Consider the following 25,281-nt stretch of genomic DNA (forward strand, 5'->3'; position numbering starts at 1 on the left):
TGTAAACAATACGCCGTCTGTACGATAGCCACAGTGTTGGCTAATTTAAATCAATTCGAGTGATAAACACAATTCGGTATTTACTGAATTACTTCAAGGAACGTATGTTATCTAAAATTCTTAACTTAATGTAAGCATTTCTAGATTTGTGAACCCAAGACACGCGGCTAACAGAGACTGCCGCTCGGCCCTGTCAGGATAGCGCCTGGTAGCTTGCTGGCTAGCTAACGTTAAGTTAGCGTTAGCTGCTCCAACTGAGGTACGTGCCATTTGTATTATATTACTAAAGGCTAAATACATTATTTAGAAACAACTGGGTAGTTGTTCGATTTTACTGTCAGTGCCGTGGGCAACATGGCTAATGTAGGCTAACTGCTATCATGTGTGTACCCGGGAAGTAGTTTTCACGTTATATTAGCTGACCAAAATAATTCCATAATAAGTTATTTACTAACATTAACCTTACATCACTGACTGCCTATAGTGCAGCTGTTCTCAAAGTGGGGTCCTTGAGGGGGTTCCAGGGTTTCCCCAGCAAAAAATAGTTTTCACTATTCCACATTCACAAGTAACACAATGACAGAAAGACAGTTATACCTATTTTGGTCATGGGTTTCATACACTTTCTGTAATAAAACATCTAAACGCAGAAATGTTTATCAGATGCGGGACCCTGGGACAAAATCTTATTAAATGGTGGCCGTGGTCTAATTTGTGTCAGTTTAGTCAAGTCAAATGTATTTATACGCATATTTCATACAGAAAGCAACACAATGTGCTTCACAAAGCAAGACATGTATAATAAAATAAAATACAAACATGCATATCATCATACATAAAAACAAACAAATATACGCAATTAGCATGCACATACACACACACACACACACACACACACACACGCACACACACACACACACATGGATGACAGAAAATTTAAAATGCATATAAATTCAAGTATAATAGGAGGAGACAATTGCTCTGAAAATGCAACATCAGTGCGTTAAACGGCCTCATTAAAAACAACAGTAAATAAAATCTTTAATATAGTGGGGGCTATTCAGAGCCTTAATAGACAAGGAGAATTTTTAAATTAATTCTAACATTAACAGGAAGCCAATGCAAGGATTTAAGAACAGGTAAAATGTGAGCGTTTTTCTTGATCCTTGTTAAAATTCGAGCAGCAGCATTCTGCATAAGCTGTAGTTGCCTAATGCCTACCCCACACTACAGGATAATTTGCAAGATTATGGCCAAGATTCCCCCCTCCCGATTTTCTCGGGGGTGCTCGCGATTTGAGGCGCGTCGGGCAGATAATCTTCCCAAAAGATCCTGTAGTGTGTGGGGTTCAAAGATTCACAATCGGGAAGACTGCCTCTTCCCGATTGTGAATCGGGCATATCTAACATGTTAGATATTTACAACCCGACAGGCGATTGCATCTTGAGCAGAGAGCCAGTAGTAGCTGCGTTTCCATACAGTTTTTCGCAAAATAATCTGGTCCGCGTCCGCCCGCAGCCCCGCACAGAAACAAAGAACGAGGAAATTGTCATCGAGGTGAAATACCCGTGCGTCTTTGAACGGGACGGAAAACTAATGCTATACTGCAAAGCATGTAGCCTACAACAAGCGCTTAGATCGGCGAGTGTCCGCACGGAAAAGTGAGTCAAATCAGCAGACACGCCCCTCCACAAGGCACCTGTGCAGACGGTTTTCGCCTGGCCGTGCACAGTAGAATGGACGCGGCTGGGCGGACAAAGTGGAGTTTTCAAGACTTCCGCGAGCAGAAAACCACACAGTGTATAAAAGCTCCACACGTTTCCTCGTCAAGATTCATTTTAAAAGTTAACGTCGAGCCCTGCTTCCAAGGTGAATCTTCAGCATAATCTTCTAGTGTGTGGGGTTGCGTTTGAACAGACGCGATTGTGTGTGTGTCCCAAGATTGAAATGTTAAAAAATCGGCTCTCTCTGTCCTGTAGTGTGTGGGCTCTCAAGATTTTTATAATCTTCAAGGATTTGAAAATCCTGTAGTGTGGGGTAGGCATAACAGTATTTTGGGGGAGCCCAGAAGACCATTACAGTCGACTCTGCTTGTCACAAAGGCATGCACCAGTTTCTCAGTGTCCAGTTTACACAGAAAGCCTCTGATCTTAGACATTTTTTTAAGATGATAGAAAGCTGATCTTGTGACATTATTGATGTGACGGTTAAAGTTAAGATCAGCATCTATGGTAGGGGTCCTAGATGTGAAAAAGTTTGAGAAACACAGGCTTAATAATACACATGCTATTTCCCCACAGATAATGGACGATGACGTGTCCATGCACAGACTGGAAGGAAGCGATGCAGATGCTCAGGTCGGTGGGCTGATAGTGAAGAAGAAGAGTGCTGCAGAGGAGCCCCATGTTTTCAGAGCGCCCACTCCGCGCACCTCCTTACTGGGCCTGGACCTGCTGGCAGCCCAGAAGAGGAAGGAGCGTGAGAGCAAGGAGCAGGCAGATGCTGCTGGAGATGACACAGCCAGGAAGAAATCAAAGGTTTCCTCCTACAAGGACTGGGAAGAAGGGAGAAGTGATTCTGGGTCTGATGATGATGACGATGAAGATGAAGATGAAGATGATGAAGAAAAGGATGCCAAGAAGGAGAGGTAAGACTGGGTGTTTTCACAGAGCTTGTTACAAGAAACTTGATTGCGGATTTTTTTTTTTTTCTGGACCTCTTACTACCTGGATTACTGAAATGAATCAACACAGATATACTTAAACTACTATTTTATTTATTGCATGTCACTCTGGAAAAGCTGAGTTCCTACTGTGCAATATTTTATTTCCTCTTGACAGCAGGAAATATCGTGTGACTGGCTCTGAGACGCCCTCCAACCCAGGAGGGGTCAGCGAAGAGTTTCGGCGCAAACACCAGCAGAGGGAGAAGGACAGGCGTGAGCATGGAGTGTACGCCTCGTCCAAAGAGGACAAGAACAAGGAAAGGGACAAAGAGAGAGAGAGGAGCAGGGATAAGGGCAGAGACCGACCACGCGAAAGAGGTAATTAAAAATATCTTTTGGATGTCTTTGTCATGTAGTGGCATTGCTGTTAGTTTCATCTTTAGAGCGAGTCACCGATCAGCAATCAGGTTGTTGAGAGTAACTGTCCTGTTCTTTGTTCTGTCAGATGAGCGAGAGCGCAGCCGCGGGAGCAGCAGCAGCCGGTCAGAGCGCGGGGAGCGCAGTGAAAGGAGTGAGCGCTCACCCTGGTCCGATCGCATCAGCCGGGGGAGTAAGAGAGACGAGCCCCCTACGCCACAGCAGCGCCCCAGAGGTTGGCTTATTCTTCAGTTTTCAGAAGTTTAATTGGACAAGGGACAGTAGAAATAGTCTGGGGTAGGAAAGGTTCCATCCACAGAGTCGTAAAGATTCAAAACGTATATATGTAATCACAATTTATGTATAGAGCTGCTGTAAAGCACACGTGGGCACACACCATTTTTTCTTCTAATGTTGACTATTAATTTATCAAGTAAAAATGACAAACATTTTGTTTGTTACAGGTTCATAACTTCATACACGGTTTGCTTGCTTTTCTCAGTTTTATATCACTAGGCATCGAGCGCCAGCGCGCTTGATTCCTAGGCTTGCCCGCAACGCGGGCTCACGGGATGACATCACCACTGATGACATCATCAGTGACATCATCACTGAACTAGCCTTGTGTGTGTGTGAATGAATTTATGACATCACTGATGATGTCATCAGTGGGACAGACAAACAGACAGAGCCCTAGCTCCTTTTTAGATAGATAGATACATAGATACATAGATATATTATAAATTGAATAAATAAATACATAAATAAATGAATACATGAATAAATAAATAATGTTGGGTTGGCTGCTGGTCAGGCTAAATTAACTATCACTTTGGGCTCTGGTAATGTGATTGGTATTGGTTATTCCTTTTGCGATTTTATAGACAAAATGATTAATAGATGAATAAAAATCAATATAGTGACCATTCCTTTCAGCTCTACTTATGTACTTACTGAGGACACTGAATGAAAACACCATCTCCCTCTAATCCACTTCATCTTCATACAGATTCCTTCACGCCGTCCCGCTCCAACTGGGAGGAGGATGACAGTGGCTATGCCAGCTCACGGCACTCCCAGTGGGAGTCTCCATCTCCCGCCCCTTCAAACAAAGAGTCGGAGCGCTCGGAGCGCAGCCCACGCTCTGTCCGTGACAGCGAGAGGAGGGACAGGTACGCAGCTGGCATTCACTCATTTTCATCTGGCATCTTCATAGAGACACTGCATGAAATAGGCCACGCCCATCACGGGGGAAAAGCTCCGTTCATTTCCACACACTAGCGTCATTTTCCTTCAATTAAACATAGCTAAAAGCTGTTGTGTGGTGGGCTGCGCAGACAACAAATGTAAAAAATCGCCAGTTAAAGTTTTTCTGTACTCCCGAGCAAAACAAGGAAGCCATTGAGAATTGGCGAGAAGAAAAATGTGGATGTTGCTGTCGATGAATAAGTTGGAGTGTTCATCTTCCGTAGATACGATCTTTTTGTGCAACACCCGACCATGCACGCGACATAGGAGAACGCCAGGATTGGACGGGAGTTTGTGTTTTCCCCCGTTTTGGGCGTGGTTTCTGAATGATGACGCGCTCCGCAGTGTCTCTATCCCCCTGGCCTCAAAGCCTTAGTTCTATTGTATTTGAAGATCTTTATATAATGTTAGTCATTATACATTTCTGAGAGGGAAGTCCTGATTTAGATTATTCATCTTATCCTTCCCTTGGGAGGAGTCCGTTTTAATGTCCTTACACACCGGGAGTGTTTTTTTCATGCGATTAATTCGCACGTCAATAATATTTTTCGAACCTATATCTGTGGATGCAACCGTGCACACGGTTGATTTTTCAGAAATTTGCGTCCGACCTTTACACATCGGTTGCTGTGGTTGACAGGTGGGTCTAAATTCGCATCGCAATTTCGTGCTGCATATTCGCATCGCTCTTGGTGTGTAACAGCCTTTTACTCTTGGCCTGCATGCTGAAGGATTCTCTGCTCTGCCCGCAGGTCAGTGAGAGGCCGTTACCCTGACGACACGCCCCTGCCCACCCCCTCCTACAAGTATAACGAGTGGGCCAATGACAGGAAGCATTTAGGTTCTACGCCTCGTTTGTCACAAGGGAAAGGTACTATTTGCAAAAACATCCGCACACACACAAAAAATCTGTATTGACACAAAAGTTTTGAATGTGTCCGATAAACATTTATTGTTCTGTCTCTGTGCTTCAGGTAAGAAGGGCGATGGCGAGGAGGGCATTATGTTTGACAACGAGGATGAGAAGGAACAGTGGGAAGAGGACCAGAAGGTGAGGAAGGAGGTTAATAGATGTCTTTTATATTTGCTACAAGGTTTTTTCTTCCTGTCTTTTTAACTGTCCCGACTGTTTGTGTTTTGTCAGCAAGCTGACAGAGATTGGTACATGATGGATGAAGGCTACGACGAGTTCCACAACCCCTTGACTGCCACCTCTGAAGAATACGTGAAGAAGAGAGAGCAGATCCTCCAGAAGCAGACACAGAAACGGATATCTGCTCAGAGACGACAGATCAACGAGGTACTGTACAGCAACACTGTGTGTCTGTGTGTGTGTGTGTAATGTATTGTGTGCTATGGTTGTGTGCCTACTTGTGTATTTGTCTTGTTGGCGCATCTGTCTGTGTTTGTATATGTGTATTAACAGGCTGTGTTTTTGTTCCGTCAGGATAACGAGCGGTGGGAGACTAACCGTATGCTGACCAGCGGGGTGGTGCAGAGGTTGGAGGTGGACGAGGACTTTGAGGAGGATAATGCCGCTAAGGTTCACCTGCTGGTCCACAACCTGGTCCCTCCCTTCCTGGATGGAAGAATAGTCTTCACTAAGCAGGTAAACAAGACCAGAAGAACAGTTCATGTTGAAAGGCGTATATCGTTGAGGTAGACGTTCAAGTCGCTGCAATAATTCTGATGACATGTTGGTGTGTTTGTGTTTGTTTGTGTGTGTGTGTGTGTGTGTGTGTGTGTGTGTGTGTGTGTGTGTGTGTGTGTGTGTGTGTGTGTGTGTGTGTGTGTGTGTGTGTGTGTGTGTGTGTGTGTGTGTGTGTGCTTGTGCCTGCGTGTCAACTGCAGCCAGAGCCCATCATCCCCGTGAAAGATCCGACGTCTGACATGGCCATCATCTCTCGTAAGGGCAGCCAGCTTGTCCGTAAACATCGTGAGCAGAAAGAACGCAAGAAGGTAGGCTTGCTGTGTGACACTCAACAGCCTAACTGTGATATTAATACAAATATAGATGGATGTACACCAGTATAAGAGGGGGTACTGCAGTGTTTCCCATACGTACAGTCTTACATTTTTGACTGCTCATGTAAATGTATAAGCATCAAACCTGATAGAATAACATGTTGATACTGCTTCAATATTTGCAGGGTTAAGACATTTGGTAGGACTCCTTCACAGAAATTCAGTCTTTGTTTACTTCATTAGTAAATAGTTGTTTACTTCATTAGTAAATAGTAAGTCTTTCAGCCTATATTTAGTGACTGATTGCCTCTGTAATAGTGGATACTGTAATACTCCTCACAGTACAGTTGATCACACACCATGTGAATTAGGTTTTGTGGAGTTCAACAGCGCCTGTCTAATGAAGGATAGCGACTGGATTAGACTACAGTACTTTCTTTTAAAAGTGTGTTTCTTCATCATCATATGGTGAAATGTGTCTGAATGTTTTCTTCTATGTCTTCAGGCACAGCACAAGCACTGGGAACTGGCAGGTACAAAGTTGGGGGACATCATGGGCATCAAGAAGACAGAGGATCCAGACGGCAAAGAGGGCAAGCCAGTAGGCGAGGACGGCAAAGTAGACTACAGGTAACCAAGTTCTGATGATGTTCGCCTCACCTGCTAAATCACACAACAGGTTTAGCTAAATGTTATTTACATTGAACTTTATTCTTTAGTCAAACTGTCGTGTCAGTCTGTCTGCTAACCCGTCGTATCAATTCTCACTGATTTGTCTCCGTCTGCCTTACAGAGCAGAGCAGAAATTTGCAGACCACATGAAAGATAAGAGTGAGGCCAGCAGTGAGTTTGCCAAGAAGAAGACCCTCCTGGAGCAGAGGCAGTACCTGCCCATCTTTGCTGTCAGACAGCAGCTTCTTAACATCATAAGGTACTGTTACCACGTCTGTGTTCATTGGTCTCTTTTCATCCCCATCATCACTTAATGAGTATTTTATACGATACCAGATCTATGATACTTGGATGTATCCCATCAGTATTTACCTTTAGGACCTCCCTCACAGGTCACAGAGGATAGAACTGTCATAATAATTTGTCATTCACCAATTTTTTTACTGACAGTCTGCGTAAAAAACAAAGCTTTCTAAGATTAGTCTTACACATCAACTTCCCCTGAGATTTGATTGAAACGTTTTGACTTATAACTTCCATGTTTGCTGGTATCTCTCTGCAGGGACAACAGCATAGTGATCGTCGTGGGGGAGACCGGCAGCGGGAAGACCACCCAGCTGACCCAGTACCTCCATGAGGACGGCTACACCAGCTACGGCATGGTGGGCTGCACTCAGCCCCGCAGGGTGGCAGCCATGAGCGTGGCCAAGAGAGTCAGCGAGGAGATGGCCATCAACCTGGGAGAGGAGGTGAGCCAGCTGGCCGCTGCTTGAGGAAGCGCTTCATACTGGGAACACCGCTACTGTGTGGGGACCCTTATGAGCATCTGGTATCGACTCAATATGAATGAATTGGTGGAAAGTATTACAAGAGTTCACTGGAGATATATATATAAGGTGGGGAGAGAGAGTGGGGATGATTATACGGCAAAGGACCACGGGTCGGATTCGAACCCGCGTCAGCCGCGCGAAGGACTAGCCTTTGTGGTACGCGTGCTACCAGGTGAGCCACCGTGATGCCCCCCACTGGAGCTATTTTAAATTACCCCCGACCCCTTTCGCATTTGTCTATTTTGTCTATTTTGTTTTTACAGCATAGTATATGATTTCAGGCTATAGGGGATCAATTGCTTTATGGAAATGACTGAACTATAGGATTTGATCACTGATTTTGACAGCTTTTGCGACTTTCATAGTGATTGGCATAACTCAGAGAGCCATAGCGCTGTAGAGATTATGAAGGTTTGAAATGAGATAGACACTCATAAGTTAAGCTATTAAACCAATTTTGAGTAAATGATCAACAGTCTGAATACACACATACATGCGTGCACAGGCTTTTACAGTGGTTACTTGTCTACAAACTGACCTAGGCTACGCTGTGTAATGCTGCCATCTAGTGGTGAAAGTGCAAACAAAGATAAAGCCACATGTTTGAGTGGGCAGACATGAGATGAGGAACTTTGGGGAGCAACAATAAGGGGTTAGACTGGAGAAGGATAAACTTAAACTAGTCAGAAAGTACAATGTTGGTAGGATGACTGGATTTAACTGGTACATTTGATTTAAATTAGATGTTTTGTTTGCCTTTTTTCCTGATGCCCGTGCATGTCACTCTCTAGTAAGGTTCTTTAAATTGTCAGCCATACAGATTTCTTTTTTGTTAGTTGATTATTTTGACAATTTCCCCTGCAGGTGGGCTATGCAATCCGTTTTGAGGACTGCACGTCCGAGAAAACGGTGATTAAGTACATGACAGACGGCATCCTGCTGAGAGAGTCCCTGAGGGAGTCGGATCTGGACCACTACAGTGCTGTCATCATGGACGAGGCTCACGAACGCTCCCTGAATACTGATGTGCTGTTTGGCCTGCTACGCGAGGTAAGGGCACGCTATCCAGTATCCAACATCCACTACGGATTTTTAGCTGCGACCAGCAGCTCTATAAGTGACTCGGTCCACAAAAGGTTTATCACCTTTTAGCGGGCACAGTTTTCGCCCTAGGGGGCTAACATTTGGCATGGAGGTCAAGTATTGTGTGAGTGTGTGAAGGTGTGTGTGTGTGTGTGTGTGTGTGTGTGTGTGTGTGTGTGTGTGTGTGTGTGTGTGTGTGTGTGTTCATGCCAATTGACTAGGGGGGGGGGGGGGGGTTCTGCATTTCGGAACTTGGCATATGTGGTCACAGCTATTGAAAATTCACGCTTGTTTTTTGTTACGTCAAAAACAGACATAACTATTTCTGCTGCATGTTTGCGACAAACTATTGTCTCTAAGAAGTCGTCATTTCCTTTTCCATCTGCGATGTAAATACGCTATTGTCATAAAACCTTTTTTAAATTCCTACGTGTCTCTTCTCTCCCAGGTCGTAGCTAGACGCTCTGACTTGAAGCTCATAGTCACTTCTGCAACTATGGACTCCGACAAATTTGCAGCATTTTTTGGCAACGTGCCCATATTCCACATTCCAGGAAGGACATTTCCAGTCGACATCTTGTTCAGCAAGGTATCTTTTTTTTCTTCTATTGTACTTCATTTCACTGTTCACATGTTTGGCCAAGGCACTACATGGCCTCTTTGTAGCACCAGTGTAGTGATGCTCAGTGGATGGCCACCTAACTGGCCATTCATAAAATTTGGGAATACATTCATTTGTCACCTATAAATGCAGCAATAGAGCCCAGTTAACAACACAAATCATAATAGTAGTCTCATAAAGTCTCATATTAACTGGTATAGGAATGATAAGTGTATTTAATCTTTAGAGTATGCATTTAATCTTACGAGCAGATTTATTTATAGATTTATTATTTATTTATTTATTACCTATCCACCTTATTTTTGAATGCCCCACTGTAAAAAAGAATTCTGGGTACAAGGTCCGGTTTAGCGTGACTCATTGTTGCCGCGACCCGAATTATAAACCGGAAGCTGGAGTCCGTTATAAAAGTTATAAATATAGTCACGTTATAAACAACTAACCAACGCTGGAGGTCCGTATGGAAACTCGAAATGTGTGTTACTCCAAATGGTTAAAAGTTAAATCAATTTGGTGGCGTTTTACTGCCATGTAACATAGCTAGCTAGCCGCTAACATTAGCCACAGTTAGTAGCCGACTACCCACAATGCATTACGTTATCCCAGCACCCGAACGCAGAGCAGAATGGCTCTGCTGTAAAAGGGTAAAATCCTCTAGACGTGTTTTTTGTCGGGGGCTGGGGATTATCTAAATTGGTTACACCGGAAATAGAACCCATAGTTAACGTAAGGCAAAATGGCCGCCAAAAATAAGGTGGATACAGGCACCAGGTTACAATTCTTGTTTTAGAAATTAAAATAATAATAATAATAATTGAGTGTATTTCTGTTATTACAGACCATTTTCTTTGAGTGTTTTGAATATTTCCGTGTGATTAGCTATTGGACTGACTTGGTGTGTTGTGTGCTGGGCAGACTCCTCAGGAGGACTATGTGGAGGCAGCAGTGAAGCAGGCGCTGCAGATCCACCTCAGTGGGCTGATGGGAGACATCCTCATCTTTATGCCCGGGCAGGAGGACATCGAGGTGAGCGGCCCGTCTACTAATACCACTCACACCGTATATAGGCACAAACCCCACTGCCATAGAGATGTTAACATGTACATTAGGAGTTGTCCTTAACGTCGTGCAGGTTAGTTACAAAGATATTCTGAATTTACATGTTACGCTCATGATTAGTGCGAAAATACCCCCCAAAACAATCTAACAGGTTGTTACTTGCATTACATTCTGTCGCCTCTTTAACCTATTTATTGTCACAATATCAATCGAAAGATGCCTTTAAGTCACATTGGAAATATCAATCAAAAGATGAAATAGACAGAAAAATAGATGGAAATATGGATGTCCCTGTCCCTCCAGGTGACGTCGGATCAGATCATAGAGCGGTTGGAGGACTTGGAGAGCCCTCCTCCTCTGGCTGTGCTGCCAATCTACTCGCAGTTGCCTTCTGACCTCCAGGCCAAGATCTTCCAGAAGGTTTCTAACCACAACCTAATTTTTTTCACAAAACATCACTGCATTTTATCTTTATGACTTGTGAAAGATCTTACTTAACCGCTAGTTAACCTCTTGCTAACAGCCTTTATGTTGCCTACTACTAGGCCCCAGAGGGAGTGAGGAAGTGCATCGTGGCTACCAACATTGCGGAGACGTCTCTCACCGTGGATGGAATCATGTTTGTCGTGGACGCAGGATACTGTAAACTAAAGGTACTCCCTCAGCCCTCGCTGACTGAATTTGTACTTTGATCATAGGTCCTTCTGCACATTATTTAACCAAGCTTCACTCTTCACTTCCTTTTGTGTCTGTAACCAGGTGTTCAACCCTCGCATTGGAATGGACGCTCTGCAGGTTTATCCCATCAGCCAGGCGAATGCCAACCAGCGGGCTGGCAGAGCTGGACGCACAGGACCGGGGCAGTGCTACAGGTAATGCCCCCTCACCTGTCTGCTGTCATTCAGCCATTCGCACAACATACACATATACCAGCGTTTCCATTGCCGGTCCACGTGTCCTGGAAGATTTCAGTATCCCGAACAAATGGGAGAAATTCTGGACAAATATTATGTGTTCATTGAGCTTACACAATTGATAAGTAGGCTAAATAAAGAATTGTACAATATATATATTTTTGAAAAGTAAAGTTCTACTTTATACATAATATTAATTCCAAATAAAATAAGTCCCGTCAATAGACTCAACATGCATAGGGTGTGTGTTTGTTGGGGCAGCATGTAAACACAAATCATTTCCTCACCTTTAGACCTACATATTCCCAGATCAAATAATTAAAAAATGAACACAAAAATATTAATAACCATAAATATATCTTAATGCTGGCTGGCTCATAAAATTGTAATTATTACAATTTCACGGGTCTTCCAAACACACAAAGGTTTTGTGTTTAAGTCCCACTGTCCAAGGCTATTCTCTCGGCTGGTAGCTGTCAGTGTCAAGATTCTCAAAAGAGAGAGGAAATTCTCATTTTGTCGTCCTCCCTTACAGCCTCCTGCTGAGGGCTGGAACATCCCCTTGAATGTGCATCATCTTCCCTCTTTCATGCCTATCTTACCCCCATGCAGAAATAAACCACCTGAATTAAATACACCCCCCATTTAGCCTCCTACCTCATTGCATCCCTTCTAATGTTAACATAACTGCTGGTAATGCTGCCATCAGTGTGTTTTCATCGCTCAGCCGATTGAGATCAGCGCCCTCCTCTGGATGTGCGACATGACCGCGCTTTCAAGCCAGTCAGAGGCAGGAGGCAGCAGGAGGGAGGGGAGAGAGAGAGAGGGCCAGCCCAGAATCCTAATCTCCAGAGGATTTCATGCAGTTTAACTCTGTTTACAGCAGGGAAAATGGGTCACAAAAGACCCTGTGAGAGGTTTCACATGACCTCTCTCCCTCCTTTGCCACATTTACTTCAGCAGAGAGATAGAGTGACACATAGAGAGGCAAAGTGACCGCCTATTTCCTGCTTCAGCACTGTACCAGAGGTTTTTATCCGCCATTTATTTTCCCATAGACATTTTGTAAAATGCTTATAAAAATAGTTTTACTTCGTCCAACCAAACGGTTCAGCTATATTTAGAATCGGGAGAGACCATAGAATATTTAACTCGGACCAAAACTAAAAAAACTACATTGAAAAAATATTTTCTTTATATCCGCAATTTTTTTAACGTTTTGGTCAGAGTGAAATGTTATGTGCTCTCTCCTGTTTCTAAATATAGCTGAACCGTTTGGTTTGAACAAGTAAAACAGTTTTTAGAAGCATTTTACGAAATGTCTATGGGAAAATAAATGACGGATGAAAACCTCTGGTACAGTGCTGAAGCAGGAAGTAGGCGGTCACTTTGCCTCTCTCTACACACATATACACACTCATACATTTTGCATTGCTAATGAGCTAGGATGCTTATGAAAGCCCACATATTTCAGGATTAAATCACACCCCGGCACACATACACAGGAGCTCGCCCGAATCTGTGAACAATCAGTTTGTGAGTGGAGCTTTACTTTAGTAGAGTCAAGGTGTTTGAGTGGCAGTCGATGTAGAGAGAGGAGGAAGTAAGTCATGCTGGCTTTCTCCGCTTTGCGTGGAGAATTCCCCACTCAAAGAGCCTCTTAGCCGTGACCACACACACACATGCACACACGCACACACACATACACACACACACACACACACACACACACACACACAAATCCTAATTATTCTGTGATAATAAGCACACACATCAGATATCTTTAATGGCGAGAGAGATGTGTTAAGTTAGGTCGTTCACTTTATTTTATTTATTTATTCATTTATTTGACAGGGACAATACGCATTGCTACATTTATATAAAGTGTAACCGATGCACTGTATATAGGACTTAGCTAATAGCTAATTTGCAGCCCTTGTCCCTGGTTAGGCTTTTTGAAAATACAAACATATACAGTCCTATAAAACAATATAATACATAATTAAAAATAAGAATTAAATTAGGCTTTGGAAGTTTCCCTAAATAGATTGTAGCTTGGTCCTTTTCACCAGGGTTGTGCCTAACCTGTGCCTGAAGTACACTCGCATTGTCATATTGGCACATATATATGGAGAGGAAAATAATTCCGATTGGAGTCATACAATTGAGTGTAATGAGATGGCCCAAAGGAGCACGTTCCTTATGGCCATGTGTTTCAGCTCATCATAAATAAGTGTTTCAGTTTACAATAATTCCATTTTAGAATTTAGAATTCTTATTTCATTAGATTCACTTCATATTCTCATCTGGTCTGTCTGTGTGCTCTCGTCTCCCTTCAGGCTGTACACTCAGAGCGCCTTTAAGAATGAGATGCTGACCACCACCATACCAGAGATACAGAGGACCAACCTGGCCAACGTCGTTCTGCTGCTCAAGTCTCTCGGCGTCCAGGACCTGCTGCTCTTCCACTTCATGGACCCGCCACCCGAGGACAACATGCTCAACTCTATGTACCAGCTCTGGATCTTAGGCGCTCTGGACAACACAGGTGCGTAGCAGGTTTCTCCAGGACGAGACCAGTCTTGTATTGGGGCCATGTGGAAATCAACATGGATCTCCATTTTAGACGAAGATGAAGCTGTGACAGAGAATATTATGTGTGTGAAGTTGTGAGCTTTCGCTAGTGGAATAATTGCCTAGTACCTGATCTTGTGTTTGATTTGACTGGTTGGGTCTGCTCTCTGTCTCATCTTAGCCAGATTCCTAGGGATTTAGGGATTTGCGGATAAGGGGGGACTTTTGATGATTCCCTGTATGGAGTGTTAACAGCAGATTATCTCTGATTAAGGCTTACCTGCGCCAAACTGGCTCTCTGCTCTTCCTCCTCGTAAGCTTCTTACACTCTGTCATCTAATCATTTAAATCAGAACTGGCAAAGTTTTTGATCAAAGTCTCCCCCCCCCCTCCTCTTACAAGTATTCTCAGCTGTCAGCAGTTCATCTTCCTCTCTCTAGAGACAAACAAGTCATGCCAGCAGGCTCTTTAAGGACAGGAAGAGTTGCACCTGCCTTGTGCTCCCCCCTCCCCCCATACGTCATGTCTTATAGACTTCTATCCTCTTTTCAGGTTCTCTGACACCGACGGGCCGTCTGATGGTGGAGTTTCCCCTGGACCCCGCCCTGTCCAAGATGCTGATCGTGTCCTGTGACATGGGCTGCAGCGCTGACATCCTGATCATCGTCTCCATGCTGTCCGTGCCTGCCATTTTCTACAGACCCAAGGTATATATTGGATCAAAAGTCAGGCCTACGTAACCGAGGCAGGTCATATTATCATGACAATATGTCATTAATGTAGGTGAGAAATGGATTCAATGGTGCAGCGGTGATGTTCTATCCCTCTATTTGAATGCATTTTTTTGTCTATATTTTTTTAATGTAATTCTGATGTTACAGTTGGCTACATTGTTACAGTGGGCTACATTGTTACAGTGGGCTACATTGTTACAGTGGGCTACATTGTTACAGTGGGCTACATTGTTACAGTGGGCTACATTGTTACAGTGGGCTACATTGTTACAGTGGGCTACATTGTTACAGTTGGCTACATTGTTAGTTATTTTTGCCGACAAAACAGTATTCTAACATCCAGAGAGGTGATCACGATGATAGAAGGATAATATAAATACAGCAGTACTTGTTTTGTTGTTGTTGGGGAGAAAACTGGGAGGAAATGAGGGAAGCTACATCAGTTGTGTGTGTTTGTCCCTCTAGGGTCGTGAGGAGGAGAGTGACCAGGTGAGGGAGAAGTTCGCCATCCCTGAGAGCGACCATCTCACCTACCTTAACGTCTACATGCAGTGGAAGAACAACAACTACTCCAGCATCTGGTGCAATGAGCACTTCATCCACACCAAGGCCATGCGCAAGGTCCGACTCCCACTGCTAGACCACTGCTGCCTCTCCTTTCTGTCCCCACTACTGTCTCCTTTCTGTCTCCACTGCTGCCTCTCCTTCCTGTCTCCACTGCTGCCTCTCCTTTCTGTCTCCACTACTGCCTCTCCTTTCTGTCTCCACTGCTGCCTCTCCTTTCTGTCCCCACTACTGTCTCCTTTCTGTCTCCACTGCTGCCTCTCCTTTCTGTCCCCACTACTGCCTCTCCTTCTGTCCCCACTGCTGCCTCTCCTTTCTGTCCCCACTACTGTCTCCTTTCTGTCTCCACTGCTGCCTCTCCTTTCTGTCTCCACTGCTGCCTCTCCTTTCTGTCCCCACTACTGTCTCCTTTCTGTCTCCACTGCTGCCTCTCCTTTCTGTCTCCACTGCTGCCTCTCCTTTCTGTCCCCACTACTGCCTCTCCTTTCTGTCCCCACTACTGCCTCTCCTTTCTGTCCCCACTGCTGCCTCTCCTTTCTGTCCCCACTACTGTCTCCTTTCTGTCTCCACTGCTGCCTCTCCTTTCTGTCTCCACTGCTGCCTCTCCTTTCTGTCCCCACTACTGTCTCCTTTCTGTCTCCACTGCTGCCTCTCCTTTCTGTCTCCACTGCTGCCTCTCCTTTCTGTCCCCACTACTGCCTCTCCTTTCTGTCCCCACTACTGCCTCTCCTTTCTGTCCCCACTACTGCCTCTCCTTTCTGTCCCCACTACTGCCTCTCCTTTCTGTCTCCACTGCTGCCTCTCCTTTCTGTCTCCACTGCTGCCTCTCCTTTCTGTCTCCACTGCTGCCTCTCCTTTCTGTCTCCACTGCTGCCTCTCCTTTCTGTCCCCACTGCTGTCTCTCCTTTCTGTCCCCACTGCTGCCTCTCCTTCCTGTCCCCACTGCTGCCTCTCCTTTCTGTCTCCACTGCTGCCTCTCCTTCCTGTCTCCACTGCTGCCTCTCCTTCCTGTCCCCACTGCTGTCTCTCCTTTCTGTCTCCTCTGCTGCCTCTCCTTTCTGTCCCCACTGCTGTCTCTCCTTTCTGTCTCCACTGCTGCCTCTCCTTTCTGTCCCCACTGCTGCCTCTCCTTTCTGTCCCCACTGCTGTCTCTCCTTCCTGTCTCCACTGCTGCCTCTCCTTTCTGTCTCCACTGCTGCCTCTCCTTCCTGTCTCCACTGCTGCCTCTCCTTCCTGTCCCCACTGCTGTCTCTCCTTTCTGTCTCCTCTGCTGCCTCTCCTTTCTGTCCCCACTGCTGTCTCTCCTTTCTGTCTCCACTGCTGTCTCTCCTTTCTGTCTCCTCTGCTGCCTCTCCTTTCTGTCCCCACTGCTGTCTCTCCTTTCTGTCTCCACTGCTGCCTCTCCTTCCTGTCCCCACTGCTGCCTCTCCTTCCTGTCCCCACTGCTGTCTCTCCTTCCTTTCCCCACTGCTGTCTCTCCTTTCTGTCCCCACTGCTGCCTCTCCTTCCTGTCTCCACTGCTGCCTCTCCTTTCTGTCCCCACTGCTGCCTCTCCTTTCTGTCTCCACTGCTGTCTCTCCTTTCTGTCTCCACTACTGTCTCTCCTTCCTGTCTCCACTGCTGCCTCTCCTTCCTGTCCCCACTGCTGTCTCTCCTTTCTTTCCCCACTGCTGCCTCTCCTTTCTGTCCCCACTGCTGCCTCTCCTTTCTGTCTCCACTACTGTCTCTCCTTCCTGTCCCCACTGCTGTCTCTCCTTCCTGTCCCCACTGCTGCCTCTCCTTCCTGTCCCCACTGATGTCTCTCCTTTCTTTCCCCACTGCTGCCTCTCCTTTCTGTCCCCACTGCTGCCTCTCCTTCCTGTCCCCACTGCTGTCTCTCCTTTCTGTCCCCACTGCTGCCTCTCCTTTCTGTCTCCACTACTGTCTCTCCTTTCTGTCTCCACTACTGTCTCTCCTTTCTGTCTCCACTGCTGCCTCTCCTTTCTGTCTCCACTACTGTCTCTCCTTTCTGTCTCCACTACTGTCTCTCCTTTCTGTCTCCACTGCTGTCTCTCCTTTCTGTCTCCACTGCTGTCTCTCCTTCCTGTCCCCACTGCTGCCTCTCCTTTCTGTCTCCACTGCTGTCTCCTTCCTGTCCCCACTGCTGCCTCTCCTTTCTGTCCCCACTGCTGTCTCTCCTTTCTGTCCCCACTGCTGCCTCTCCTTTCTGTCCCCACTGCTGCCTCTCCTTTCTGTCTCCACTGCTGCCTCTCCTTTCTGTCCCCACTGCTGCCTCTCCTTTCTGTCCCCACTGCTGCCTCTCCTTTCTGTCCCCACTGCTGCCCCTCCTTTCTGTCCCCACTGCTGCCTCTCCTTTCTGTCCCCACTGCTGCCTCTCCTTTCTGTCCCCACTGCTGCCTCTCCTTTCTGTCTCCACTGCTGTCTCCTTCCTGTCCCCACTACTGTCTCTCCTTTCTGTCCCCACTGCTGCCTCTCCTTTCTGTCTCCACTGCTGCCTCTCCTTTCTGTCCCCACTGCTGCCTCTCCTTTCTGTCCCCACTGCTGTCTCTCCTTTCTGTCCCCACTGCTGCCTCTCCTTTCTGTCTCCACTGCTGTCTCTCCTTCCTGTCTCCACTGCTGCCTCTCCTTTCTGTCTCCACTGCTGCCTCTCCTTCCTGTCCCCACTGCTGTCTCTCCTTTCTGTCTCCACTGCTGTCTCTCCTTTCTGTCTCCACTGCTGCCTCTCCTTTCTGTCTCCACTGCTGTCTCCTTTCTGTCTCCACTGCTGTCTCCTTTCTGTCTCCACTGCTGCCTCTCCTTTCTGTCTCCACTGCTGTCTCCTTTCTGTCTCCACTGCTGTCTCTCCTTTCTGTCTCCACTGCTGTCTCTCCTTTCTGTCTCCACTGCTGCCTCTCCTTTCTGTCTCCACTGCTGTCTCCTTTCTGTCCCCACTGCTGCCTCTCCTTTCTGTCCCCACTGCTGCCTCTCCTTTCCGTCCCCACTGCTGCCTCTCCTTTCTGTCTCCACTGCTGCCTCTCCTTTCTGTCTCCACTGCTGTCTCCTTTCTGTCCCCACTGCTGCCTCTCCTTTCTGTCCCCACAGCTGCCTCTCCTTTCTGTCTCCACTGCTGCCTCTCCTTTCTGTCTCCACTGCTGCCTCTCCTTTCTGTCTCCACTGCTGCCTCTCCTTTCTGTCTCCACTGCTGCCTCTCCTTTCTGTCTCCACTGCTGCCTCTCCTTCCTGTCCCCACTGCTGCCTCTCCTTTCTGTCCCCACTGCTGCCTCTCCTTCCTGTCCCCACTGCTGCCTCTCCTTTCTGTCTCCACTGCTGCCTCTCCTTTCTGTCTCCACTGCTGTCTCTCCTTTCTGTCTCCACTGCTGCCTCTCCTTTCTGAATCCACTGCTGTCTCTCCTTTCTGACCCCACTGCTGTCTCTCCTTTCTGTCCCCACTGCTGCCTCTCCTTTCTGACCCCACTGCTGTCTCTCCTTTCTGTCCCCACTGCTGCCTCTCCTTTCTGTCCCCACTGCTGCCTCTCCTTTCTGTCTCCACTGCTGCCTCTCCTTTCTGTCCTCACTACTGCCTCTCCTTTCTGTCCCCACTGCTGCCTCTCCTTTCTGTCCCCACTGCTGCCTCTCCTTCCTGTCCCCACTGCTGTCTCTCCTTTCTGTCCCCACTGCTGCCTCTCCTTCCTGTCCCCACTACTGTCTCTCCTTTCTGTCCCCACTGCTGTCTCTCCTTTCTGTCCCCACTGCTGCCTCTCCTTCCTGTCCCCACTACTGTCTCTCCTTCCTGTCCCCACTGCTGTCTCTCCTTCCTGTCCCCACTGCTGCCTCTCCTTCCTGTCCCCACTACTGTCTCTCCTTTCTGTCTCCACTACTGTCTCTCCTTTCTGTCTCCACTACTGTCTCTCCTTTCTGTCTCCACTGCTGCCTCTCCTTTCTGTCTCCACTGCTGCCTCTCCTTCCTGTCCCCACTGCTGCCTCTCCTTTCTGTCTCCACTGCTGCCTCTCCTTTCTGTCCCCACTGCTGTCTCTCCTTTCTGTCTCCACTGCTGCCTCTCCGTTCTGTCTCCACTGCTGCCTCTCCTTTCTGTCTCCACTGCTGCCTCTCCTTTCTGTCCCCACTACTGCCTCTCCTTCCTGTCCCCACTGCTGCCTCTCCTTTCTGTCTCCACTGCTGCCTCTCCTTTCTGTCTCCACTGCTGCCTCTCCTTCCTGTCCCCACTGCTGCCTCTCCTTTCTGTCTCCACTGCTGCCTCTCCTTTCTGTCTCCACTGCTGCCTCTCCTTTCTGTCCCCACTACTGCCTCTCCGTTCTGTCTCCACTGCTGCCTCTCCTTTCTGTCTCCACTGCTGCCTCTCCTTTCTGTCTCCACTGCTGCCTCTCCTTTCTGTCTCCACTGCTGCCTCTCCGTTCTGTCTCCACTGCTGCCTCTCCTTTCTGTCTCCACTACTGCCTCTCCTTTCTGTCTCCACTGCTGCCTCTCCTTTCTGTCCCCACTGCTGTCTCTCCTTTCTGTCTCCACTGCTGCCTCTCCGTTCTGTCTCCACTGCTGCCTCTCCTTTCTGTCCCCACTGCTGTCTCTCCTTTCTGTCTCCACTGCTGCCTCTCCTTCCTGTCCCCACTGCTGCCTCTCCTTCCTGTCTCCACTGCTGCCTCTCCGTTCTGTCTCCACTGCTAGACCACTGCTGCCTCTCCTTTCTGTCCCCCGGTGGAGACTTGTCATTCTGTTTTCATTAGATCTATTCTAGCATATCGGCATTGTCATGTGGAAACCTTACAGTTTTGGTTGTATGCTTGTTTTTCCCATTGTTTGATTGATTTCTGCAGATTGAAGTTCCATTTTTGATGATACAAGGTTTTCATATGACAGCTGTGAATACATTTTTGGAAGCCCAACCTTTAGTTTGCTCTCAGCAGTTAGGCCTTGTTGTCTCATGCGTACTGTTTGTGTGCAGGTGCGTGAGGTGCGCTCCCAGCTGAAGGACATCATGGTGCAGCAGAGGATGAACCTGATTTCCTGTGGCTCCGACTGGGACATCATCAGGAAGTGCATCTGCGCCGCTTACTTCCACCAGGCCGCCAAGCTCAAGGTGCCGCCCGCCCTCCAGGCGTTTTCCCCCCAGTTAATGCGTTAGGGCAGCAGGCCTAACACATGGTCGTGGCAGATTTATAGCCGCGTGATTACAGAGTCGTGAAATATCCCATCTGGCCCTTACATTAATGCAGTGCTAAAATCTGAAGGGGAAGTGAAAAAAATTACTATTTAATCAAGGCTTCTCCGTTTGACTTATGACCAGCCAGCTAACCCAAGCCCATGGCAGCAATATTAGATACTTTTTATTTGTTTTTCCGTTGTCTCGGCCAGGTGGAGGAAAAATAATTAACCCACATAACCTTGCACATTCACACACACGCACAGGTTTAGACCTACTCTTAGGTAAGCTGCAAATAGAACAGGGTGTGTTCTATTTTCCTAACAAGTTTAAACAAAATCTGAGGTGAATATTTAATTTATTTGTGTGTGCGTGCGTGTGTGTGTGTGTGTGTGTGTGTGTGTGTGTGTGTGTGTGTGCGTGTGTGTGTGTGTGCATGCGTGTGTTTGCTCCTAGGGCATCGGTGAGTATGTGAACGTGAGGACTGGCATGCCGTGCCACCTGCACCCTACCAGCTCCCTCTTTGGTATGGGCTACACTCCTGACTACATCACCTACCACGAGCTGGTCATGACCACCAAGGTAAAGACATGGCCGACATAAACAAAAAAAAGAGATGAGTGATATGTGTTAGGGGTGTCAAAATTAATAGTTTAATCGATGCATCGTGATGCGAACCCTAACCCTAAGACGGATGAATCGTTGAATCGTTTATGTTTAAATTTCTGTTGACATTCAGATTTTAAAGCACTTTCTAACTGACTGCTTGTATTAATTGATGAAAAAGTAGCCATGTGCAGTAATAATATAGAAAATTGAGGATTTGATACTTGGAGCTGCAATACTTTGAGCTGTATCAAGATGCATCGTGGAATCGAATCGAATCATTGACAGATGAATCGTAATCGAATCGTGAGTCCAGTGAAGATTCACAGCCCTAATATGTGTGTTGTTGATGTTTAACCTGTGCTTGCTCTTTTTAGGAGTACATGCAGTGTGTGACGGCGGTGGACGGAGAGTGGCTGGCAGAACTTGGGCCCATGTTCTACAGTGTCAAACAGGCAGGGAAGAGCAGACAGGTAAGACAATAGGAGACTGGTATCTCTGTAACCTTGCACACCTCATACTCTCCTCCACTGCTTCCCCCCAGGTAGGGGGCGGGGCTAAGGAAAAGGGGTCACCACTAGGGGTAGGAAGGTCGTGGAGAGTTGGGATTCGAGGGGCGGGTTAGGGGGAGTTGTTAAGGGGGTGGTGGGAGCTGGCATGGTGCCATAAGGCTGAATGGCCACACCACTCCGCCGTGGGCTTAAAGGTATTTATCAGCGTGTTTGTGTGGCTCTTCCAGGAGAACCGTCGGCGGGCCAAGGAGGAGATCACTAACATGGAGGAGGAGATGTCTATGGCCGAGGAGCAGCTGCGATCGCGCCGAGACGAGCAGGAGAAGAAGAATCACGCCGGCAGCATTAGGTGAGCAGGCGGCCATCTTTCCTCCCTTCGCCTCCGCCCATCACACGCAGCCCCTCATCTAACAATGGCTCCCTGTGGCCCTCATTTTCCGTACGCAGTCGAGATAGAAACTGTTTAATTTACCTAGCTTGCTGCCCGTCCATATCTTCTCTCTCATTCTCCCCTCCTCTCCCACTCCCTCTACTCCACCTCTCTCGCTCTTCATGATGAGCTTTTCTCACCTCTGCTCCCTCCAGACGAGACAAAAAGAAATAATATTGACTCCTGGCTGACCCCCATTACTGCAGCAATTTAAATTGTGCCATAGCAGAGCAGTGAAAGGAGGGAACATTCATTTTCAAATTAGACCAAAAAAATTAATTTCACACCCATCCTCAAGCTTTGCAGAAGAGAAATAAGACCATAAAGATGTAGATAAAAAAAAAAAGTATATAATTTATATATTGTTAATTAATCGACTGGTTTATCTATCCGAGTTTGTGCGACCACATCTGTGACAGATCCGTTGGAAATAATCACACTCGAGGTGCAGGATTAAGAATTAGATTAAGCAGAGGGAGTTGGATGTGTGATAATGACGGTGTCTGCTCTCCTGGGCTTCTGGTTGCCACACAGTGCAGTGCCTTCATTGACCAGCATGCAACGCTCCATCCGGCACGCCTTAATATGCCTGCTGCAGCCTATCACCTCTCTCTCCCATTCTCGCCAGCACACTTCAGGGGTGTGAATTAGCAAAAAGCCTGGGGCCGGTTGCACAAAACACCTTGAGTTCAGATTTTCCTTAAAGTCCGGGTTAAGGTTTCCATCAAATAAAATCGGTTGCACAAAACACACTTAAGTCTTCTCCTTAAGGTTAAACATTTCAAGGAAACCTTAAGGAGAAGACAGACTTAAGGGTATCCAAATGTTTTGGAAATAAAGAAATGCATTACTTTTTCAAATTCACTGTGTTTACATGTGTTCTTCCATATGTACAAAATTTGATGATCATAGAAACTTGTTTTTATACAGATCATATCGACATCGTCAAATATCGGTTATCGGCCATAAGAGCAATGTTAATATCGGTTATCGGCATCGGCCAAAATGTTCATATCGGTGCATCCCTACTTAAGACCCTGTAGAGCCAGATGTGTGTCTGTCTTAGCCCCCTTACTCCTGCGTGTGTGTGGGCGTGTGGGCGTGTGTGTGTGTGGGCTGTGCATCCAAGTACTCCTCTACATTTGTGTGCATCAGTGTTATCAGGCCAGTGGTGTCCTTGTCTATAGAGAGAACCAGTGTAATTTTACCTGAGGAGAGTGAGAGGATGGGGGGGGGGGGGGGCAGGACAGAAGGGACACAATGACAGAGGGGGGTTATGGCCTGATGGCTGTAATTGCTGCAGGTGTGTGTGTGTGTGTGTGTGTGTGTGTGTGTGAGAGAGAGAGAGAGAGATGAGGGAACAGTGTGCAGTGTCGGGGTGTCACGCTGCTGTAATTAAAGATGATAGATTGTGCTGTCAGAGGCGTCAGGCTCTGCGTTACGTACCAGCGCTCTCCACAGAGGCACTGACCGGCCTACTCACTCTGTTCCCCTCTCTCCTGCTCCTCTCTCATGCTCACGTCCAGCACCACTGGTCAGTCCTTCTCCAGCCTCTCTTTACTGGCCTCTTTCAACCATTAGCTTCAGACCAGGAGATGATGCTGAGTGACCTTTGACTCCACAGAGCAATGGGATGCACGATGAAGCCGAACAATAGTACTTATGATGACAAATTCCCACAGCAAATGATACTTGTGGCTTTTCTCTTGATATAGGGCAGTGAAAATCTGCACTCCGGGAAGAAGAGAAGAGGCCCCCATGACCCCCAAGCGCACCCCAGCCCGCTTCGGACTGTAGAACTCCCCCCCCCCCCCCCCCCCCCCCCCCGGACGTTAAAAACCCTTCAAACCCAGCGACCGCCTGGACCCCTCCTCGCTCAGTATCACACCGGACCCGAGCCGTACGAGCGCAAGCAAACGCATTCTCACAGGGACCGGGCGTTGTCCCTCCCAACATGGCCATGACTCATTTGCAGTTCATCCACAGACCACTAGAGTGAGAACTTGTATAAGGCTTAAGACTCCCAAGACAACCCTTCCTTCAGCTCCCTTCAGCTCCATAAAAATGCCTCCCTCCACCATTATCAGCCCACCGCTATCCATTATACAATGTTATCAGCCCACCGCTGTGTCCATTATACAACGCAGGTTTTCATTTCTTTGATGTTTTGTGAAAGAATAAAAGAACAATGACGTTTTGTGTACATCCACTATTTATTCCCTGGTTTACTCATTGGATGTGATCATCACTGAAAAGTATTTTTATAGATGGTAGGACTACATAGTGATTTTGCCTGAGCTGGAAATGTTTATTTTTCCTTATTCTGTTGCACTCAATCTCCATAAGCGGGCAGCTGATAGTAAATGACCTAATTTGATCGTTCTTTGCCTTTGTGTCCTTGCGATTGCTTTTTGGGTGTCATTTTTGGATCTTTGTGAATTCTGTGGCTGTTTCGCGGCTCTCATCTCACCTTCAACAGATCAATTTGACATTCTGCATTTGACTGACCCCCGCTCCCCGTTGTGTTGTGGGCTGAGCCGTTATGAAGTGCTCCTCTACAGGCTGAAGCACTATTCAAACTGTGCTTGTGTGTGTCTTCAGAGTTGTATTGTAAGACCCATACACACACACAATCATGCAATTGACCTTTTCCTAGAGTTAACCTTGCTCCAACAATGTAATGTATCACAACCCATGTAATGCACCACTATGCAGGATTAAACTCATAAGCAGCGTTTCATTTTCATGCTCCTTGTGTTTTAAAATAGCAACCAGTTTTCATTGAGATTGTCCTACAAGTGATCATTTGCAGAAATGTCTTCTATATGGGGAAATGCTGTGTGTTTGTGCATGTCTGCTGTCTTCAGCCCCCTTAACTGCTCACAATGTCATACATCTAAGTTGTCAAAACAAAACGGCTTAGCACAGGCCATATTTTCAATAGTGATAGTGGTTCTGTTTTGTGCTTTTCACACGTCAGACCAGTGAATATTGACCAGTGGCTTGCATTTTTTCTCTCACAACTACTTTTGTAAATGGGAAAATAAATGTCGCTATTTTTTAATCCAAGGTGTTCTCATCTCATATTGTAGCTACTGATGTGTTGACTTTTTGTGCACTCCAAGTGCAAATTGTCCATAATGTGTATAGTTTGGAAACGTAGAGGCATATTTTTTAGTTTATTATCTTTTCGTTAGTATGGCATATGAACACTTTGGATTTGGGAGATCAATAAGAGGTGAACAAATAAA

At 46.6% G+C, this 25,281-nt stretch overlaps 1 protein-coding gene across 2 annotated transcripts; it reads left to right on the forward strand.

Moving 5' to 3' along the window:
• Positions 1-25,281, forward strand: dhx38 (DEAH (Asp-Glu-Ala-His) box polypeptide 38). 2 transcript variants are annotated; one of them, XM_083650568.1, is made up of 27 exons: positions 1-259; positions 2,301-2,647; positions 2,841-3,043; positions 3,171-3,317; positions 4,092-4,254; positions 5,083-5,201; positions 5,305-5,381; positions 5,475-5,630; positions 5,778-5,939; positions 6,182-6,289; positions 6,801-6,925; positions 7,089-7,226; positions 7,530-7,716; positions 8,662-8,847; positions 9,329-9,469; positions 10,418-10,528; positions 10,865-10,981; positions 11,107-11,214; positions 11,321-11,433; positions 13,815-14,023; positions 14,602-14,756; positions 15,249-15,404; positions 20,285-20,419; positions 20,939-21,064; positions 21,466-21,561; positions 21,828-21,949; positions 23,746-25,281. In XM_083650568.1, exons 2-27 carry the CDS (start codon positions 2,304-2,306, stop codon positions 23,825-23,827), a joined length of 3,786 nt encoding a protein of 1,261 aa, XP_083506694.1. In that variant the 5' UTR covers positions 1-259; positions 2,301-2,303; the 3' UTR covers positions 23,828-25,281. The 2 variants fall into 2 exon arrangements, with proteins under 2 accessions (XP_083506694.1, XP_083506695.1); XM_083650569.1 differs by having other exon boundaries at positions 2,844-3,043.

The sequence above is a fragment of the Poromitra crassiceps genome (genome assembly GCF_964638095.1).
Source record: "Poromitra crassiceps genome assembly, chromosome: 14".
Classification (NCBI taxonomy): Eukaryota; Metazoa; Chordata; class Actinopteri; order Beryciformes; family Melamphaidae; genus Poromitra; species Poromitra crassiceps.

Coding starts and splice junctions, on each gene's coding strand:
- dhx38 (XM_083650568.1), top strand. CDS start 2,304: ATGGACGATGACGTGTCCATGCACAGACTGGAAGGAAGCGATGCAGAT. Junction 10,529..10,864: donor CCGGGCAGGAGGACATCGAG/GTGAGCGGCCCG, acceptor CTGTCCCTCCAG/GTGACGTCGGATCAGATCAT. Junction 21,950..23,745: donor AATCACGCCGGCAGCATTAG/GTGAGCAGGCGG, acceptor CTCTTGATATAG/GGCAGTGAAAATCTGCACTC.